Source organism: Hyperolius riggenbachi, chromosome 9 (genome assembly GCF_040937935.1).
Source record: "Hyperolius riggenbachi isolate aHypRig1 chromosome 9, aHypRig1.pri, whole genome shotgun sequence".
Taxonomy (NCBI): domain Eukaryota; kingdom Metazoa; phylum Chordata; class Amphibia; order Anura; family Hyperoliidae; genus Hyperolius; species Hyperolius riggenbachi.
Window position 1 is genome coordinate 78,902,988 of NC_090654.1, and position 17,842 is coordinate 78,920,829.

Here is a 17,842-nt window from a genome sequence, read left to right on the forward strand (position 1 = left end):
ATAAGGTACAGTATTTATTATTTTGTGACTTGGGTGTAAAAGACCTGGTTTACGCCCAAAGAATATACTTGATGTTTTTCTGAGATTAAGGGGAGACTCGGCACACTGGCTTTCTGTATGTTGAGGTGGAACTTTGAGGCGACTGTACAGCACTCTGCTCACAAACGGTCCCCTCTTGCATCATCCAACATTCAGTGTGTGCGTACCTTAAGTCCTGTTTTGGGGTTGTCCGTATATTTTTGGGAATGTGGCAAGACTAGCAGGACATGCATCAACTGTGCATGTTTTACAGAAAACCACAAAAATTTACAGGTGAGGTAATTTGTGTCTCAGAAGAGCTAATTAAATACCTTTTGTGGACTCCCACAAATCGTGCAGTGTTGGTGGTACTTGAGGACAGGGTTGGGAAGCCCTGGGCTAGAGTACTTGGAGGAAACCCACAAAACTCCGTACAGACAGTGTGCTGGTTTAGTTTTGCGCTTGAGACATTCAACGCAAGTAAGTAACCCACAGGTTTTGTCATATCTACAGCCCTAGAATAGGGTGATTCTAATTAACATTTCCTGGTAGGAACCCTTTGCAATGGCTGGAAGAAGATTACTAGTTTGAAGCCCTTGACTTGGATAGGAGGGCAATTTTTTTTTTTAATGAGAATGTCATTTTAGTGGAGACATTTTTGGAAAGTGAAGATCGAGAATATGATGGCATCTTTGTTGTTTACTTGCAGGAAGAATAATATATATCAGTTCATAACTGATCACAACTCAGAATTTTCTAATGAGCTCTTCAAGGAGGTCAGAGGTGAGAGCATCTTCACGGATGAACAATCTACAGTGAGTGATCTTCTTACCTTTTTTTGTTCATTTTTTTGTTTTAAATGCTGTGTGGAAGGGACAGTACCTCTGCCAGACTTTTGTTGTTGTGTGATGCTGTCACATCCTGCCTAGGTGACAACTGACAGGAAGAGAGGAGAGTTTTACTTTATGACATTTGCTGAAACAGTCAAGGATGAGTATCCCAATCGGGCACCTGCTACGTCAATCATGTTAAAGATATTTCCCCTCCTCTACCTATTGAATTGTAGGGACATAAAATGTATGGAAAGATCTACAGCGGAGGCACAAATGGCAATACAAACACACAGTATTCGTATATGAAAAAGAGCAATGTTTTCCTCAAAAATAGTTAAATCTGGAACAGAGGGCCAATTACAACAAATGTTATACCTAGGCTTGAACAACATATGTAGGTTTAAATCTTAACTTTCAATATATACAGGATTTGTCAAAAAAAATTAAAATAAAATAAAGTTCAGAAATATATTTATGCACTGCTAGGTCCAGGACCTTGCAGGATGTCCCAAGAGTACTGTACTCCGCAAATGATATTCCACAGTTCTAATTTGACTGTCATCACATGTTATTACGACAATCCCGGCTCACTGCTTGCACTCTACCTCTGTAGAATAGATTTTCTTTGACGGCTAGTTCACTGTGCTTAGTTGCTTTGCAGAATAATTCTGCATGTCAACTCACTGCCCATAAAATTCTATAGCCCTGTTCACAGTACTGTGTTGTAAATGATCACTTTATTCTAACTTGCTGCATGCAGGCTTTGTACTAAAGTCTTTGTCCAGTCTCCATTGTAGTTCACACTCATAACGTGTTATGCAACTGACCACTGAGAACCTATCTTGACTGAGATGCACGTTGAGCTTTGTTCTGAACTGTGATGTATATGTTTTTATTACATGTGTCACTATCCTGTTCCTTTTAAGACAAATGCACATGAATAAAAAAGTTATTTTATACCAGTCACGGAACAGCCGTGAGACCAGAAAATGCAATCGGTTTACTGCATCGATTGCCATTGACGTGCCAGATCCGAATCTTATGTGTGTGGATTCCAGGCAGTCAAGCCTGGGGGTCTCTGTTGTTTTCATAGGTGTTAGCATAGTTCTTTTCAAGAGAGCCAAGTATGCTCTCTGATGAGGCCTGTGTAGTTAATTAACTGGATCAAAAGAATCCCTTTCCTTGCCAGTGACACTGAGGTGTGACAGCTCCAGCAGTAAGCCCCCAAATGGCAAGTGTTACTGCCTTTTGAGGAGACAGGATAAACTCAGCATGAGACCAGACTGCCTGACTCCGTCAGAAGCAGAGATTAAATGAATGCTGTATATGAGTTTTTGCCTATTTACGGAATATATTATCCAGGATAGTTATGAGGGGCAAGGGGTACACTACAACCAAGTTATTAAACTTCTCAGGAACTGGACCCTCTACCCTAATCAAGTCTGATGTCATAGGAATTGTCAAATCTGAGGAATATTAATCTATCAGCGCAAATGTGGCATTTATCGGTTTTGAATTACAGCGTTTTATAAGTTTTTAAACCTAAATCTCTCTCTGAGGGAATGAACTGTGATTGGTTTGTGAACTGGAGGGGGCTGGCTTTGTTCTACCCCCAAAACTGGCTTCCATAAAACCAGGGTGCATACAGGGAGGGGCAGTCCTCCAAATCCCATCTTCACGAGAGCATGCTGCTGCTAGACAGAGGACCATGTGGTTAGCAGCAGCCATCCTGTCTGAACTTTGCTCCTGAACTGAAACAAAGGAACTTTACGAGTTTTCCCAGAAAGGACATATTTCCATGAACTTCCATGAAGTATTTTCTCCCTTTTCATTTTTTTTACTGCGCTACTAATGTTTCTATAATTGTTGATTTTAATGATTTTCTGTATATATTATTTATATTGCATTTTTAATAAATTACGCTAACATCATTTATTTGTTTGGCTACACCTATTATTCAGCAACACAAAACTGAACCCTGGCTTCTGAAGAGTCGCTACTATTGTTGATGGCTAGATAAAATAGTGTGTTTAACCGTTTTCTATTTGCAGGTCAAGAGTCAGCCAGTCAGTGGGTTCCTCTGTCCCATGGTAACAGAGGTGGTGGCAGTTACACCCTGAAATAGTGTGTAATTTGTATTACCGTAACTCTCAGGCTCCCTTCTAGTCGGTCTGCTGCCAAAAGTCCAGCGGTTTGTGCGCACCGATTGCGACCACAGATTGCATGGCCTGTGTGCTGAAACCAATTGGAAGGCATTGTGCGGTCCGGCCACTAGGGGGCGGGTGACAATACCTACATATGATGTTCAAGCTTAGTTAAAACCCCCTTTGTTCTTTTGCTGTTCCATATTTAGCTATAAAAACAGGTGAAAAAAAGGAAGGGTCAATTCCCTGAAAGATTTACTAAGCATAAGGAATAATTCCTTAGCATTTAAACTTTGATAAAACTTATGAGCAAACTCCTGGTGAACCAGAACTCCTAGGAGTGTGTAAGGAGCTACAAAGGACCAAAAATCCCTCTGACTAAACTGTTAAAGGGGCACTTAAGCCAACTGAAAAAAAAAGAGTTTTATTCACCTGGGGCTTCTACCAGCCCCCTGCAGCTGTCCGGTGCCCACGTAGACTCGCTCCAATGCTTCTGGCCCCGCCGGCAGCCACTTGCGGTTTCGGCGACAGGCCGGGAACGAGAGTGATTCTTCGCGTTCCTGACCGTAATAGCGCCCTCTATGCTGCTATATGCTATAGCAGCATAAAGGGCGCTATTACGGCCAGGAACGCGAAGAATCACTCGCGTTCCCGGCCTGTCAGCTCCTGCCGCCGAAACCAGAAGTGGCTGCCGACGGGGCCAGGAGCATCGGAGTGAGTCTACGTGGGCACCGGACAGCTGCAGGGGGCTGGTAGAAGCCCCAGGTAAGTAAACTCATTTTTTTCAATTGGCTTAAGTGTCCCTTTAACAGTTTAGCCAGAGGGCTTTTTGGTCCTTTGTAGCTCCTTACACACTCCTAGGAGTTCTGGTTCACATGAACTTGCTGGGTAATCTGTAACTTTGGGTGTTTCAAGTACTACTCCATAGAGCAGAAGTAGTCTGTATGTATGTTGGATTATTGTGGCTTTGTACAATTAACCAGCTGACCCACCATTCCAGCGGTTCTGAAAGTGTGGTCAGCTCACAGGGACAACAAAGGACGATTTACATATTTGGCAGGGTTGCATCCTGGGAGACATCATTTGCTCACTCCAACCTGAATTATCGCAAATACCTTCTGTTTTCAGAAGGTAAATATTGTTTAATTTATGAATGAAGGGTCCCAATATAAAAGAGAAGTAGAATATACACTGTGTAAAATACAAACATCCAAAAATAAATGATAAACTTTATTAAATATGTGAAGTGTCGCCCTGGTGTAAAACTGGTAAAATTCTGGAAGGATAAAAAGGGGAAGAGAGAATTGGTTTCAAGCATTGATGGACTATTTCCCCACTTAGGTGTCTTCCATAATGGAATTCCCAGACCAGACCATTATTCGGGCTTCCCAGAATGCTTTGGAGCAGCACCGGACTCAGTTTTCTGCATCGTGCCGTGTTTTGAGACAGGTAATTGTTCTTAACCTTAGACTTCGCCATTACTGTTCTCAGTGTTGGCAACACATTTCTATTACATTGGCTGTAAATTATAGTGGAACGCTTCTCCTCTGACCATTTATTAAGTAGAATGTCCAATGTGACCTTTATTGTGCGCAGCAAGTCTCTTGCAGTTTTTATTTTTTTTAAATGCGATGACCTAATCTGTGGAAGAAGCTGATGCTTTGCTAACATTATTGTGCTAATCAGAAGCAAGGAGGGGCTGTGCATGTACCTGAGAGGATCATGGCCTACAGTTCTAGAAGTCTTAGCTAGGAGTGACTCTTGTAGGAACTCCATACCAGGGATGATCAATGAAATGCAAGTAATTTCTCCTAGTATTCAAATTCCATGTAAATGTTATGCAGCTTGAACTTGGAACAATAACCATTGTTATTCATTACGCCAACATATTACGCAGCACTGCACAATAGATAAATAGGTTAACCTACAAGGTGGGACATACAAAGAGCTCACAAGAAAACAAGACCATGCAGCATACCTCCCAACTTTTTGCGAACAGAAAGAGGGACACTTGAGCCACACTTCTAACCATGCCCCATGGCACACCCCTAGTTAGACATACCATAAATATTTCACCAGAAAAATGTTGCTTTATAATTCAAACCTTACTGATGTTTATATACTGGGTTATCTTCCTTTTATTTTAACATTTAAAAATAAGAAACCTTTCAATTTAACTACTTGCCGACTGCTCCACGCCAATTGGCGTGAGCAGTGCGGCAGCCCCAGGGCCGCTCCACGGTGATTGGCGTGAACGGCCGTCTATGGGGCTAGCAGGAGATTGTGCGCAGGCTGCGCGCGCATCTCCTGCTTGGGGGGCAGAGCTTCGCCCCGCCTTCAGTCTCCAAACGGCAATCGCCGCTCGGGAGACTGACGGCGAAACTGCCGTCTAAGAGGGTAGTACAGCGCTGCGATCAGCAGCAGCGCTGTACTTGGGACAGCCATGTGACACGGCTGTCCCCCTGGGTGACTCAGAAGCGATCGGCGGTGATAGGCTGACTGGGGGACAGAGGGAGGGAGGGAAAACATTTAAAGAAATGTTTTTTTTATTTCAAAAATAATAAAAATATTTACATAAAAAAAAAATAAACATAGGGGGAGCAATCAGATCCCACCAACAGAGAGCTCTGTTGGTGGGGGGAAATCACTTGTGTGCTGTGTTGTGCGGCCCTGCAGCTTTGCCTTAAAGCTGCAGTGGTCCAATTAAGTAAAAATGGCCTGGTCATTACTAGGGGGTTTTAACACCGCAGTCCTCAAGTGGTTAAAGGATGGGAATAAAATTTGAAGGCCAGTAAACACATTTTTCAGTAGAAAAATACATATATTTACATAGATCAGTACATCAGTCCTGAAAGGGGGACAAATGAGGAGAAAGAAAGAGGGACAGAGGGATTTGGTTGCCGAAGAGGGACTGTTATTCTAAAAGAGGGACAGTAGGGAGCTATAATGGAGTAGTAGTCTGTTCTATTCAGCAAGAGAGGTGTCAGACAGTGAGACTGCATAATCAAGCTGGAAACACTAGGCCCAGACCAGGGGTCTGCAACCTTTAAGACATAAAGAGCCACTTGGACCCGTTTCCGAAAAGAGAAAAAAACTGGGAGCCGCAAAACAATTATAAAACAAATCTAACACTGCATATATTGCTTCTTACCTTAATGCTATATACAGGATCAGATATGACTCCAATATGCACAAATTGTTAGCAGATATGACCCCAATATGCACAAATTGTTAGCAGATATGACCCCAATATGCACAAATTGTTAGCAGATATGACCCCAATATGCACAAATCGTTAGCAGATTTGACCCCAATATGCACAAATGGTTAGCAGATATGACCCCAATATGCACAAATCGTTAGCAGATATGACCCCAATATGCACAATCCTTCAGCAGATCTGACCCCAATATGCACAATCCTTCAGCAGATCTGACCCCCATATGCACAATCCTTCAGCAGATCTGACCCCCATATGCACAATCCTTCAGCAGATCTGACCCCCATATGCACAATTCTTCAGCAGATATGAAAAGAAAAACCCATTTACTCACCTAGTCAGAAGACCTCCTGTCACGATCTCCTCCCAGGGGCGTAGCAATAGGGGTTGCAGAGGTTGCGACCGCATCGGGGCCCTTGGGCCAGAGGGGCCCCGAAGGGACCTCCCTCAACTACAGTATTAGCTCTCTATTGGTCCTGTGCTCATAATAATCACTTCTATAGATACATTGAATAGTAGTAATCCTTAACAAACTGTTCCCCATCCCCTTCTTGTACCTCTGACACTGTAGTTGCCATTGGCAGGTTTTGGTGTGCCGTATCATTTGTTATGTATAGAGTGCTTGGGGGGGCCCATTGTAAAACTTGCATCGGGGCCCACAGCTCCTTAGCTACGCCACTGCCTCCTGTCCCGACCTCCGCTCCCGACCTCCTTGTGGCGCGCAACTTCCACGATCCTCTTCCTTCCCGACGTCACGCCCTGCCTGCATTACACTGCAGGGCTACGGGAAAATGGTCGCCCTAAGCCCTGCACTGCACCGGTCCGGCGGCCTCTCTGATAGGCTGCCGGCCAGCGGCAGCACACGTCACACGCACGCCGCAGCCACTGACACACACTACCTGAGCCGCGGCCTAGGAGCCGCGGCAAAGGTGAAAAAGAGCCGCATGCGGCTCTGGAGCCGCAGGTTGCCTACCCCGGAACTAGGGGGAAGTGTCCTGCCAGAGGCTTACAATCTAAAGGGAGCAGAGACAATAGGTGCGTCTGTTGAGAGGGTGCCCAGCAGAACATTGTGTGTGTGTGTGTGTGTGTGTGTGTGTATGTGTGTGTGTAGCATGAAAAGGTGAGTCTTGAGGGCTCGTTTGAAGGTGATGGCTGTTGGGAGCGAGTTCCAATCAGGATCAGGACATAGGACAGTTGGAACTGTGTCTCATGCTCCCTGTTGCCTTCTTTCAACCAAAAAGATGGCTGCCCTTATGTAATCACAAACCTTTCCCTGTTCTTTTAACCTTCTTGCCGGTTATTCCGAGCTCAGCTCGGGGTAACTTGCGCAGGAGGATTTTTTTTCATTTTTTTTCACTGCACGCAGCTAGCACTTTGCTAGCTGCGTGCATATCCCGATCGCCACCGCCGCTCACCGCCGATTCGTCGCTACCCGCCGCCGACCACCACCTCCTGACCCCTTGCGCAGCCTGGCCAATCAGTGCCAGGCAGCGCTGAGGGGTGGATCGGGATTTCCTCTGACGTCCCGACGTCCATGACGTCGGTAACGTAATCCCGGGGGAAGCCCTGCAGGAAATCCCCGTTCTGAACGGGATTTCCTGCTTGCAAAGATCGCCGGCAGCGATTGAAGTAGGTAGGGGGATGCCGCTTGTCAGCGGCTATCATGTAGCGAGTACATTTTTAAAAAAGTGCTGCGCCGCCCCCTTGCCGTCAGAATTGGAACGGCAAGGGGGTTATAGCAGGGTGGATAAGGGATTATATTACCTATCTATTTTAATTAACATAACTAATGTAACTTAATGACAGTATGTTTGTTTAGGCTGAAGTTCCTCTTTAAAGAGGAACTCCAATGAACATAATGTAGTAAAAAAGTGCTTCATTTTTACAATAATTATGTATAAATGATTTAGTCAGTGTTTGCTCATTGTGAATTCTTTCCTCTCCCTGATTTACATTTTGATATTTATCACATGGTAACATTTTTTTACTGCTGGCAGTAGATGTCAGTGACAGGAGATGCTGCCTCCTTTTTTCGCAGTTGGAAACAGCTGTAAACATTAAAACAGCTGCTATTTCCCACTATGCAATGAGGTTCGCAGACAGGAAATTGCCAGGACCATGGTCCTCAGTTTTCTGTGGGAGGGGTTTCACCACAATATCAGCCATATGGAGCCCCCTGATTCGTTTGTGAAAAGGAATAGATTTCTCATGTAAAAGGGGGTATCGGCTACTGATTGGGATGAAGTTAAATTCTTAGTCATGGTTTCTATAAGTCTTGTGGGTCAGATTTGTTTGACAGGTCCTAGAGGCCAAATGTTACACTGGCCCAATCCCAGCATTGTATTTATAAGTGCATGATACAGATCACTAAAACCACCTTTCCAAGGACAGCCACAGTGTTTCAGATAGGTGACAGTGGAGGGAATTGAATGTTTATTTTTTGATTGTATACCACTATTCAAAGCACATATAAAGGGAATTCATAATTCAGCACCAATAGTTAATAGCAGCACGAGTAGGAATATTCCATGTGGGTCCCTCCGTTCCGAAGTCCAGAGTCCATGGTTCTGTTGCTGCATCTGCGTCCCCTATTGCTACACCAGTGGCAGGTTCTGCTTTCTATATAAAGCACCAAGCTCTTTATGTATAATTAACAAAATAGTCCACAGTGCTATTTTAATAAGTAATAAAACCATTTAATGAATGGAAATCAGTAAAAAGCACGAAGTACCAGATTCACAAATCCAATAGGGCAATGTACCATTAAATTAATCCTACATCCCACGCATACATTGCCCTCATTTGCACTCTTTATGTATAAAACAAAAATAATCCTGTATTTGCTTTCTCTGCAGAGACAGAGCATTGAGTGGCTTCCGCTTGCCAAGGTGCGATACAGCTGGAAGGAGCAGCAGCTGAATTATTTTGTTTATGGAAAAGAAAACCGAGTGTTTGTACAAAACTATCCCCAGCAGTGTTGTTGTGTGACGATGTGAGCGGCCTTGGCTTGGACATTGGATCCTGCTGGGCTGTGTTCTCGTATCCTGATCTCTCTCACCGAAAGGACCAAAATCATGGCAATGACCAGTGATCCCCGAAATCTCTTAAGGTGGCCACACACTATACAATTTTTTTAAATATCTTTTCAATTCAAGAATTGCAATCATTTTTTTCCGACTGATTGTAACATTTCAAAAATTGACCAATGTACCACACAAATATGTTCAATGTTTCCTCAAATATGAAAAAAAAGATTAAAAGATTAAAAAGTTGCTTGGGTCTGTACATCAAGTAATTGACACTACCCTACACCATTCAATTGGCATATAAATTGATCAGAAACATCCAACACCCCCTTTTCGATTAAAACAACAAACAAACTGGAAATTCAATCAGATTTCTCAAATTGAATGAAAAAAAAAAAGCTTTGAAATTTTCTGTTAAATGGATAGTTTTTATCAAATTGCCATGAAATTGGATAATTTTATTGTATGGTGTGTGGCCACTAGAGATGTTTGAGGCCCTGTTCACAGTGCTCATTTGCATTGAAGAATATTCTCACTGCCAATACAATTCCATGGGGCTGTTTCGCAGTAAAGGGTCGTAACTGATCGTGTTACTCTAACTTGCTGCATGCAGGCTTTCTATTGAAGTCTATGCCAAGTCTCCATTGCAGTTCACACTCCTAACACCTGCGTTATGCAACTGACCACTGTGAACCTAGCTTCAAGAAAACATTTCCATTTATCAGTCACACAACTATAATTTTTTTTTGTATGTTTTTTCTTTTTTTTATGTTGTTTTGTACTGAATAATGTAACTATTGTATACTTGCACACAAATGCTGCGGAAATCGGTGTGATGTATTCATGTACAGAGCTGTCTCACTTAAAGGGGTATGCCATGTTTGTTATAAAATTTCCATGAATATACAGAGATGATCAATGGGGATGTAAATGTAGTTGCATTTAGTAGGCAGGCTGCAGTTGGACCAGGATTGGCTGCAGTTGCATTGATTGGTTCTGTTTCAATCTGTCAACTAAAAGCAGCTAAACTTGCATCACCTTTGAAAAATGTGCAATTCACAGATCATCTTCATACGCACAGATGGGTGCTGCACAAGTCTTTTGCAATATTAAAAGTGATCTTTCCTTTTCACTCTGCGGCCAACTAAGAATTTCCAAAATTCACAGTAGGGGTCAGTGTGCTCTATTTTTCAGCCTTGGTAACGGAACTCTGTTGTAATGTAGTCATATGATTGTCCGGAAACGCCCAACTTGCTGCAGGTGAAACTAGTTGCACAGAGCAGAAGCCTTTGTTACTCACTTTCAACATTTGGGCTAATCTATTCACTGTAAGCAAGCTCTGACCATCTCATTTATCTTCTGTTTGGAGCACTGTGGAGTGATTGAATAACTAGATTTAGGTAAAATATGGTCCCTTTAGCCTGGTACACACTTTCAATTATGATTGGCCAATCACTGACTAATTTTACCACCTCCATGTAGAATGGGGGTCAGCACACATGAGCATATTTTGTAGGTAAGCTCTTCATCTACGTGAGGGTGGTAAAATTGGTCAGTAATTTGCCAATTATCATGGAAAGTGTGTACGAGGCTTAAGCAAGTTGGCAACTTAGATTCACTCTTTTTATTTATCATCTCATGGCTAGACCTTTCAAGTGAAAAACTGAGAGCGGCATCCAGGCCCTATGCATCTGCCTAGTGTGCCTGGTGGCTAATCAGCCCTGGACATAAAAGTAAGAAAGCTGAAATAAACGTTGATACTGTGCTGTAATTAAATTAGGGTTGTTCTCATGAATAGTGAAATTTCTCTCTTAATTTTTGGAGGAGGGTTTTTGTATGTTTAATACTGTGCTTGGTTTGAATTTGTGAACAGTATAACTTATTAAAGTGCACTGCTTAGTAATAAAATATTTCAGGCTTCCTTTCTTTTACCTGGAAAATGCTGGTTTGCTTTACAGATCATACAACCGCTAGCTGCTAGTCTTCTTTAGTGGAATGTGTTCATAGTGGTTTGCATTTCGGTAAGAATATTGTGTTCAAGGCAGTGCCGAATTTACCATAAAGCACTGTAGGCCCATGCCTACAGGCGCCTGATGATGGAAAGGCGGCTCACTCCCCTCCCTGGGTGCCTCTCTCCTTCCTTCCCTTTGCAGAGTCCTGATAAGAGTGTATATAAGAGGTTAGTCAAGCAGCTCTCGGCATTCCACTGACAAGATCTCCTTTCAGTCAGGGGCACCTCTAGATACTTAGTATTAGGTAGCCAAAAGTACCCTCAGTATTAAGATGCACCTGTAGCTACCTATGACGGGCAAGGAAAGTAATGGAGAAGTGACAGTTGGGAAAGCCAGAACACTTCCGGTGCAGTTTGGTGGGGGTTCATAAGTAATTTTTTTATTTTTTTTTTAAGGTGCCAGGACATCTGTGCCTATAGGCACTTGTGATGTAAATCCGGACCTGGTTCAAGGGGTGTCTGATCTCAGCCACCCATATAAACATTGGGTTCAGAACAATTCTGAAAGGCCTTCAAATGCAGGAAAACAGGATAGGCTGCAACCGAATGAAATGTAAAGCAAACACATCACCATATGAATTAATTCTCGCTGAAACATATTTTTTTTTTTTTTTTTTTTTTTTAGCCAAGCTTCCTTCTAAAATGCAGATCAAATGCAAAAAGAAAATAAACTCCCTATATACTATAAACAAATTGCCATCTGTTTGTCCCCCCACCACCAGTGTCTGGCAAGTGAACCAATATCTCCAAACGTTAAGCTGACCACTAACTGTCCAATTTCTATCGAAAAATCGTTCAAGCGATCAGAAATTCTGATCGGAAGTGAAATATTGTAATACATCGTTCACTACACCATCAACTAACCAATCTTTGCTTCCTATCTATCACAACCAACAAGAAAATCCAAATTTTGGTTCGATGAAAATTCATTCGGACGACATTTTTTTCACTCGTTCATAATTGATTGTGTCTACTAATGGAGATTATTTACAACCAATCCGATCAGAATTTCTGATCGCTCTAACGAATTTTCGCTAGAAATTGGACAGTTAGTGGCCACCTTAACACTAATAATGGCAAAACACCTCTGGAAAATGTTTTAAGGCTACCATTTTGACTTATAGTTGCCTGTGTGTGGCTGTTACTTACAACCATAAGCAATGGACAAAAAAAAGTATACTTTTTATGCATATAGAATATTTATACTCGATTTAAATAACACTTTTATTCTTTCTATGCCTTAGAACCAGAATTAAAGTTTAAGCTCTTGTAAGGGCCAACTAGTGACATGAACTGCCAAATTTACTCGAAGTTTGTGGGGATGACCGTTAACCTGCAAGAATGTTGCTGGTAGTGAGTGAAAACCAGACTTCCCTGAGGAAACCCATGAAAGGATGTTGAGATTATACAGACTATGTCCTGGCAGGACTGAACCATGAGGATTCTAATTGCCTAGAAATTTGTTGATTTTATATAAAGACAAAAGTACTATTGATTTCTACCAAGTTCCACTTTTTATTCTCCCCTTCTGCATTTACTGATGCACCCTACTGATTGGCATTGATAGAACTGCATTATTCCATACTCATCCTTCTCGATCTACCATCAGTATTTGATACTTGTTGCTCCTACAGTTACTTTTATCTGTAGGCATAAATGGCCTCACTTTCTCCTCGATATCTTCATATCTCTCTGGCAGGTCTTTCACAGCCTCTTACTCGGATCAGATCCAAGCTCCCCATCCTTTATCTCTTCCATCTACATGCACGGTCTTGGCAACTTAACCAATTTATTTGGGTTTCGATACCACTTACTGTATATGCGGACAATACACAACTGTACCACTCGGCCTCAGAACTTTAACTCGATCCTTACACGTGTTCCTGACTGTCTATTATATCCTCTTTCATGACCCCTCGCTTTTTAAAACTTAATATGAGTAAAACAGAACTAATTATTTTTCCACCGTCTCTGTCCACTTCTCTGCCTGATAAAACAATAAATGTTAAATAAAAGGTGCCTCTAGTTCCCAGAACAGTGTTTAGGAGTGATTTGTCCTCACTCAGGACACTACTAAAATGTTAATACATGCTCTTATAATATCTCATCTGGATTATAACATACCACTTTGCAGACTACCAACTAACAGATGGGCACCACTCCAATCACTACTGAACTCAGCTGCTCATCTTTTATCTGTCTTCTCCCTCTTCCTCTGTTGCTCCTCTCTGTCAAGCTCTTCGTTAGCCACCAATTAACCAGAGAATCCCGTTCAAACTCTTATGCTGGGCATACATGGTAAGTTTCTTGTTCTCAATCAACCATTGATAATATCCGACGTGTCCGATCACCGCGGCGGATCGATTCTGTGCTTGATCCCCGCGGGCGGACAATAGAAAAAAATGAGTGGCTTATAAGAAGCGCCCGCAGGGACGAGCGGGAATCGATCCACGCGCAGACGCGCCGGCATCGAGCCAGCGGCTCAATTCCAGCGCAAAAACTTACCATGTATGCCCAGCAATAAGCCCAGCCTACAAAGCTCTTCACAATCTCACTTCCCTGCACATCTCCTCCTTTCCAGATACCAATCCAACCGCAATCTCACATCTGCATGTGAACTTCTTTTGTCCTCTGTAAAAATCACCTTCTCGCATTCACGTATACAAGATTTTGCATGTGCTTCACCTCTCCTCTGAAATGCCCTTCCACAACACATCTGTCACTCTTGAACCTTTGCACTTGAAACAAAAAGAAAAACTGAGAGCCCAATATAGTGCAGTAAGTCTAACAATTGTTGGCGAAATAATTAACAGATGTGGATATACTCACAAACATGGGTTACCACATAGGCAACCACTTGAAATGCAGGTGGGGAGCATTAGAACCTGACCCCACTCAGGTTTAAGAAGTTGCTCTCTGTAGATAGAAAGAAGGGGACAGTCCCCTCCACCCAAGGTGGACTAAAGGTCCAATAGTGGCAATGCGCCTCTGTCTTGACAGAGGCGCATTGCCACTATTGGACCTTTTTGAGCTTGCACTCCTTGCCTGATGAAGCGGGTTATACCTGCGAAACGCGTTGCGGAGTGCCAAAATAAATTATTTGCGATTTGAACAATCTCGATTGTCCATCATTTCAGGAGGTACCGTATATACTCGCATACAAGCCGAATTTTTGACCCCCAAAAAGGGGGTCAAAAGTTGGGGGGTCGGCTTGTATGCGAGTCTTCCCTGGTGGTATAGTGGTGGGTGGTGGGTGTTCCGCGCCCCGCTCCCCCCCCTCCCCGCTCCCCCCGCGGCTGCCGCTTCCTAATCCGCGTTCCTCTTCTTAAACTTTTCAGCGTGTATCACCTGCTGTGACGATGCAGGGGCAGGAAAGAGCGGTTCCCTTGGTAATGGCGATACAGATCGCCGTTATAGGGAGCCGCGCTCTTTCCTGCACTCTGCATCGTCACAGCAGCAGCGCCGGGCGCGCTGCTGTGATACACGCTGAAAAGTTTAAGAAGAGGAACACGGATTAGGAAGCGGCCGCTGCCTGCAGGTAATAGCAGCGGCGGGTAGGGGGGGGGGGGGGGGGGAGCCGGGAGTACTACCTACCTATGCTGGGCACTATACTGGCTAAACTGGGCACTATACTGGCTAAACTGGGCACTATATTGGCTAAACTGGGCACTATATTGGCTAAACTGGGGCACTATACTGGCTAAACTGGCTAAACTGGGCACTATACTGGCTAAACTGGGCACTATACTGGCTAAACTGGGCACTAAACTGGGCACTATACTGGCTAAACTGGGCACTATACTAACTAAACTGGGCACTATACTGGCTAAACTGGGCACTTTACTAGCCATACTGGGGCACTATACTAGCTAAACTGAGGCACTACCTACCCATACTGGGCGCTATACTGGGCACTATACTGGCTATACTGGGCACTTTACTAGCTATACTGGGCACTATACTAGCTATACTGGACACTACCTACCTATACTGGGCACTATACTAGCTATACTGGGACACACTGGGGGGCTGCACCAATCCAGCATTTCCTACCCCCGGCTTATATGGCGGTCAATCATTTTTCCCAGTTTTTTCAGGGAAAAGTTGGGGGGTCGGCTTATATGCGGGTCGGCTTATATGCGAGTATATACGGTAAGTCCACCTGTACTCCTCCTTTTTAGTTGTTTTTAGATCATTTTAACCTGCCTGGCGCCTCTGTCCAAATTTGCACACTTGAATCTTTGATATCTTTAATCGTGCCCTCAAAACTCACTTTTTCCATCAAGCATACTCCTTTGCTTTAGGCCACTTCCCCTTTTGACTTCTGGCCAAGCTGTACTTCCTACTAGATAACCTAAAACACACTGCCTCTAGTTATGAATATTGTATACTACTCCCACCTCTTGTTCGCACCTGATAGACCATTTCTGCATAGAATTTTCCAGCTTGCTTGATCAATACTTTAGACCGATTTGGATCTGAAATCTGTTGAATCATCATTCCGTGCATGCCTGTTGCAGCACCAATTTTCCTATGGCTCAATATTAATTATTGAATCGGATGGTAGATCGGCTGCAAAATGGCCAGATATAAGGCCGCCTTAACTTGCTTCTGTCCACTTTTCAGCAGCACATCAATGTTACAGATGCTAAAAAAGGGGACACAGTCGCACATATCCAGGCCCTGACTAGAATAGGGGTCCTATTCCATTGGCTGCATCCAAAAATTAGATTGCATGCATTTCACCAACAATTTCCCATTTGCAATCGTTACCACAACCGATGACAAACCGGCAAGTCCCTTTGACTTTAGTGGCAGGGCGAACTTCTGAAATCTTCAGGTTATCTCTGCAGCTACAATTACTTTACAACAGGTATACAAAGTGTACCCAAACCCAGATAGTGGCATGGCGGAGGTGAATCAAGGGCGAAATTACGTATTTTACACAGTGGCTTTTTTTTCTTGCATAAATACCCAAAATCACATACAGTTTTTAGATTTTTTCAAACAAAGTTCTTTTAGAATAGCTGTGGTTACCTGCCTAAAAATTGGTATGTTCAGCCACTCCAACCAGTGGCGTCGCTAGCACTATTTTAGGGGGTCCATGCCCCGAACATGTCCTTAGAGTGCCCCTAATTTATTTACGGGGGTGCCTAACACAAGTGCCTCGAATACATCAGGTAACGCGGCCGCCATTGGCTCGATACGGCAGCCGCCATCATCTTCCGGCCCCCGACAGCCTTTGCGACATCCGCTTCCGCCTCCTGCCCCAATCAGAAGCGGAGTACCTGGCAGGGGGCTGGAGCCGTAGAGTGTGAGTAGCTCCACCCCCTGCACGGCATCTGACCCAGCAGCACATGGCGTCATACTGGCGGCGCCGGCACCTTCCTCCTCTGACTCTTCCTACAAGGACTCTAGGAACGCCCCTGACTCTAACAGAGACCAGAATTGCATGCCATTGCAAATGTATTACTTTTTGAAACTTTGTGACCTAAAATTTCAGTATTTCAACTCAATGTCCCATGTTGCCAATGACTCTACGTGACTAGAAGTGTCCTTCCTTCCTCATCCTCAAAGCAGGGAAAGAGACTACCAATCCTCAAATATGCCTGAAATAATCCTCTTGTTGCATCCTGCTGCATCATTGCCGATTACAGGAATTTCTTCCTCTTACTCAATTATGTCCATGACACTTGATTTTTTTTTTTTTTTTTAAAGATACATTGACTGTCTGATACCACAGTGACTATCAGTAAGGTGACTCTGGAGTGTAACACTGTATGCTAATCAATAAACAGGCAACATGCAGAGGTAGAATGCTGAGTGAGCCAATCAACCACATTTTCTGCATTCTCGGGAACTAATAGCTTTCTTCAGCAGAAGATCACACATGCCATGACCACGGGATGACACACCACCAGCACCCCTAGTACTCTTACCTCTGGGATTCCTAGTACCTCAGATAAAAAGTAAAATTAGAATTAGCAGCCACACTAGGCGATGCCTGAGAAATTGAACAGTTACCTGCCAAAACATAGCAGCCACACTAGGTGAGATCTGAAAAATTGAGCAGCTACCAGCCTAAACATTTGAAATATCAAGGAACGACAGCATGAACTGCCACATTTGAATGTGGTGTGAAGCAGAGGACTGCTGCTCCTGTTCCGTATCCAGGGCAACATCCTCCACCCCAGTTTGTTTCCCCAGCCACAGACAAGACCAGGGTCCCACAGAAGGGGAACGGCTCTCCTGGAAGCCTGCTCCTCTTGCTCCGCCTCACCACCACAGCCATCATTGTCCTTCTCGGACTTAACTTCAGACTCCTCCCTCTGCCCATGTAAAGTCGATGACATTGGCCTCTCTTAAAGTGGCAACAAGACATTGGGCCCTCTAAGTGGCAACAGTGTAAACTCATTGACCTCTTCTTCATGCTCCAGCACATCCACGGCCTGGTCACGTGCACAACATGCTCCATAAAAAAGATGTATGGAATGATATCACTAATGGTGCCTTTGCTGCAACTGACAAGATTAGTGGTCTCCTCTCCTCAAAAGGAATCAGCAGTCTGCAGGCATGGTGGATGAGTACCC

The 17,842-nt window shown here is 43.7% G+C and overlaps 1 protein-coding gene across 1 annotated transcript in view; it reads left to right on the top strand.

The window, feature by feature from the left end:
• Positions 1-9,211, top strand: part of LOC137533443 (protein SSUH2 homolog) — a 48,034-nt gene extending 38,823 nt beyond the window's left edge. The window contains exons 10-12 of the mRNA XM_068254832.1: positions 728-833; positions 4,337-4,444; positions 9,071-9,211. Of these exons, the coding sequence (XP_068110933.1) occupies positions 728-833; positions 4,337-4,444; positions 9,071-9,211 (355 nt within the window). The remainder of the gene's footprint in view (positions 1-727; positions 834-4,336; positions 4,445-9,070) is intronic.
• The last annotated feature ends 8,631 nt before the right edge of the window (positions 9,212-17,842 follow it).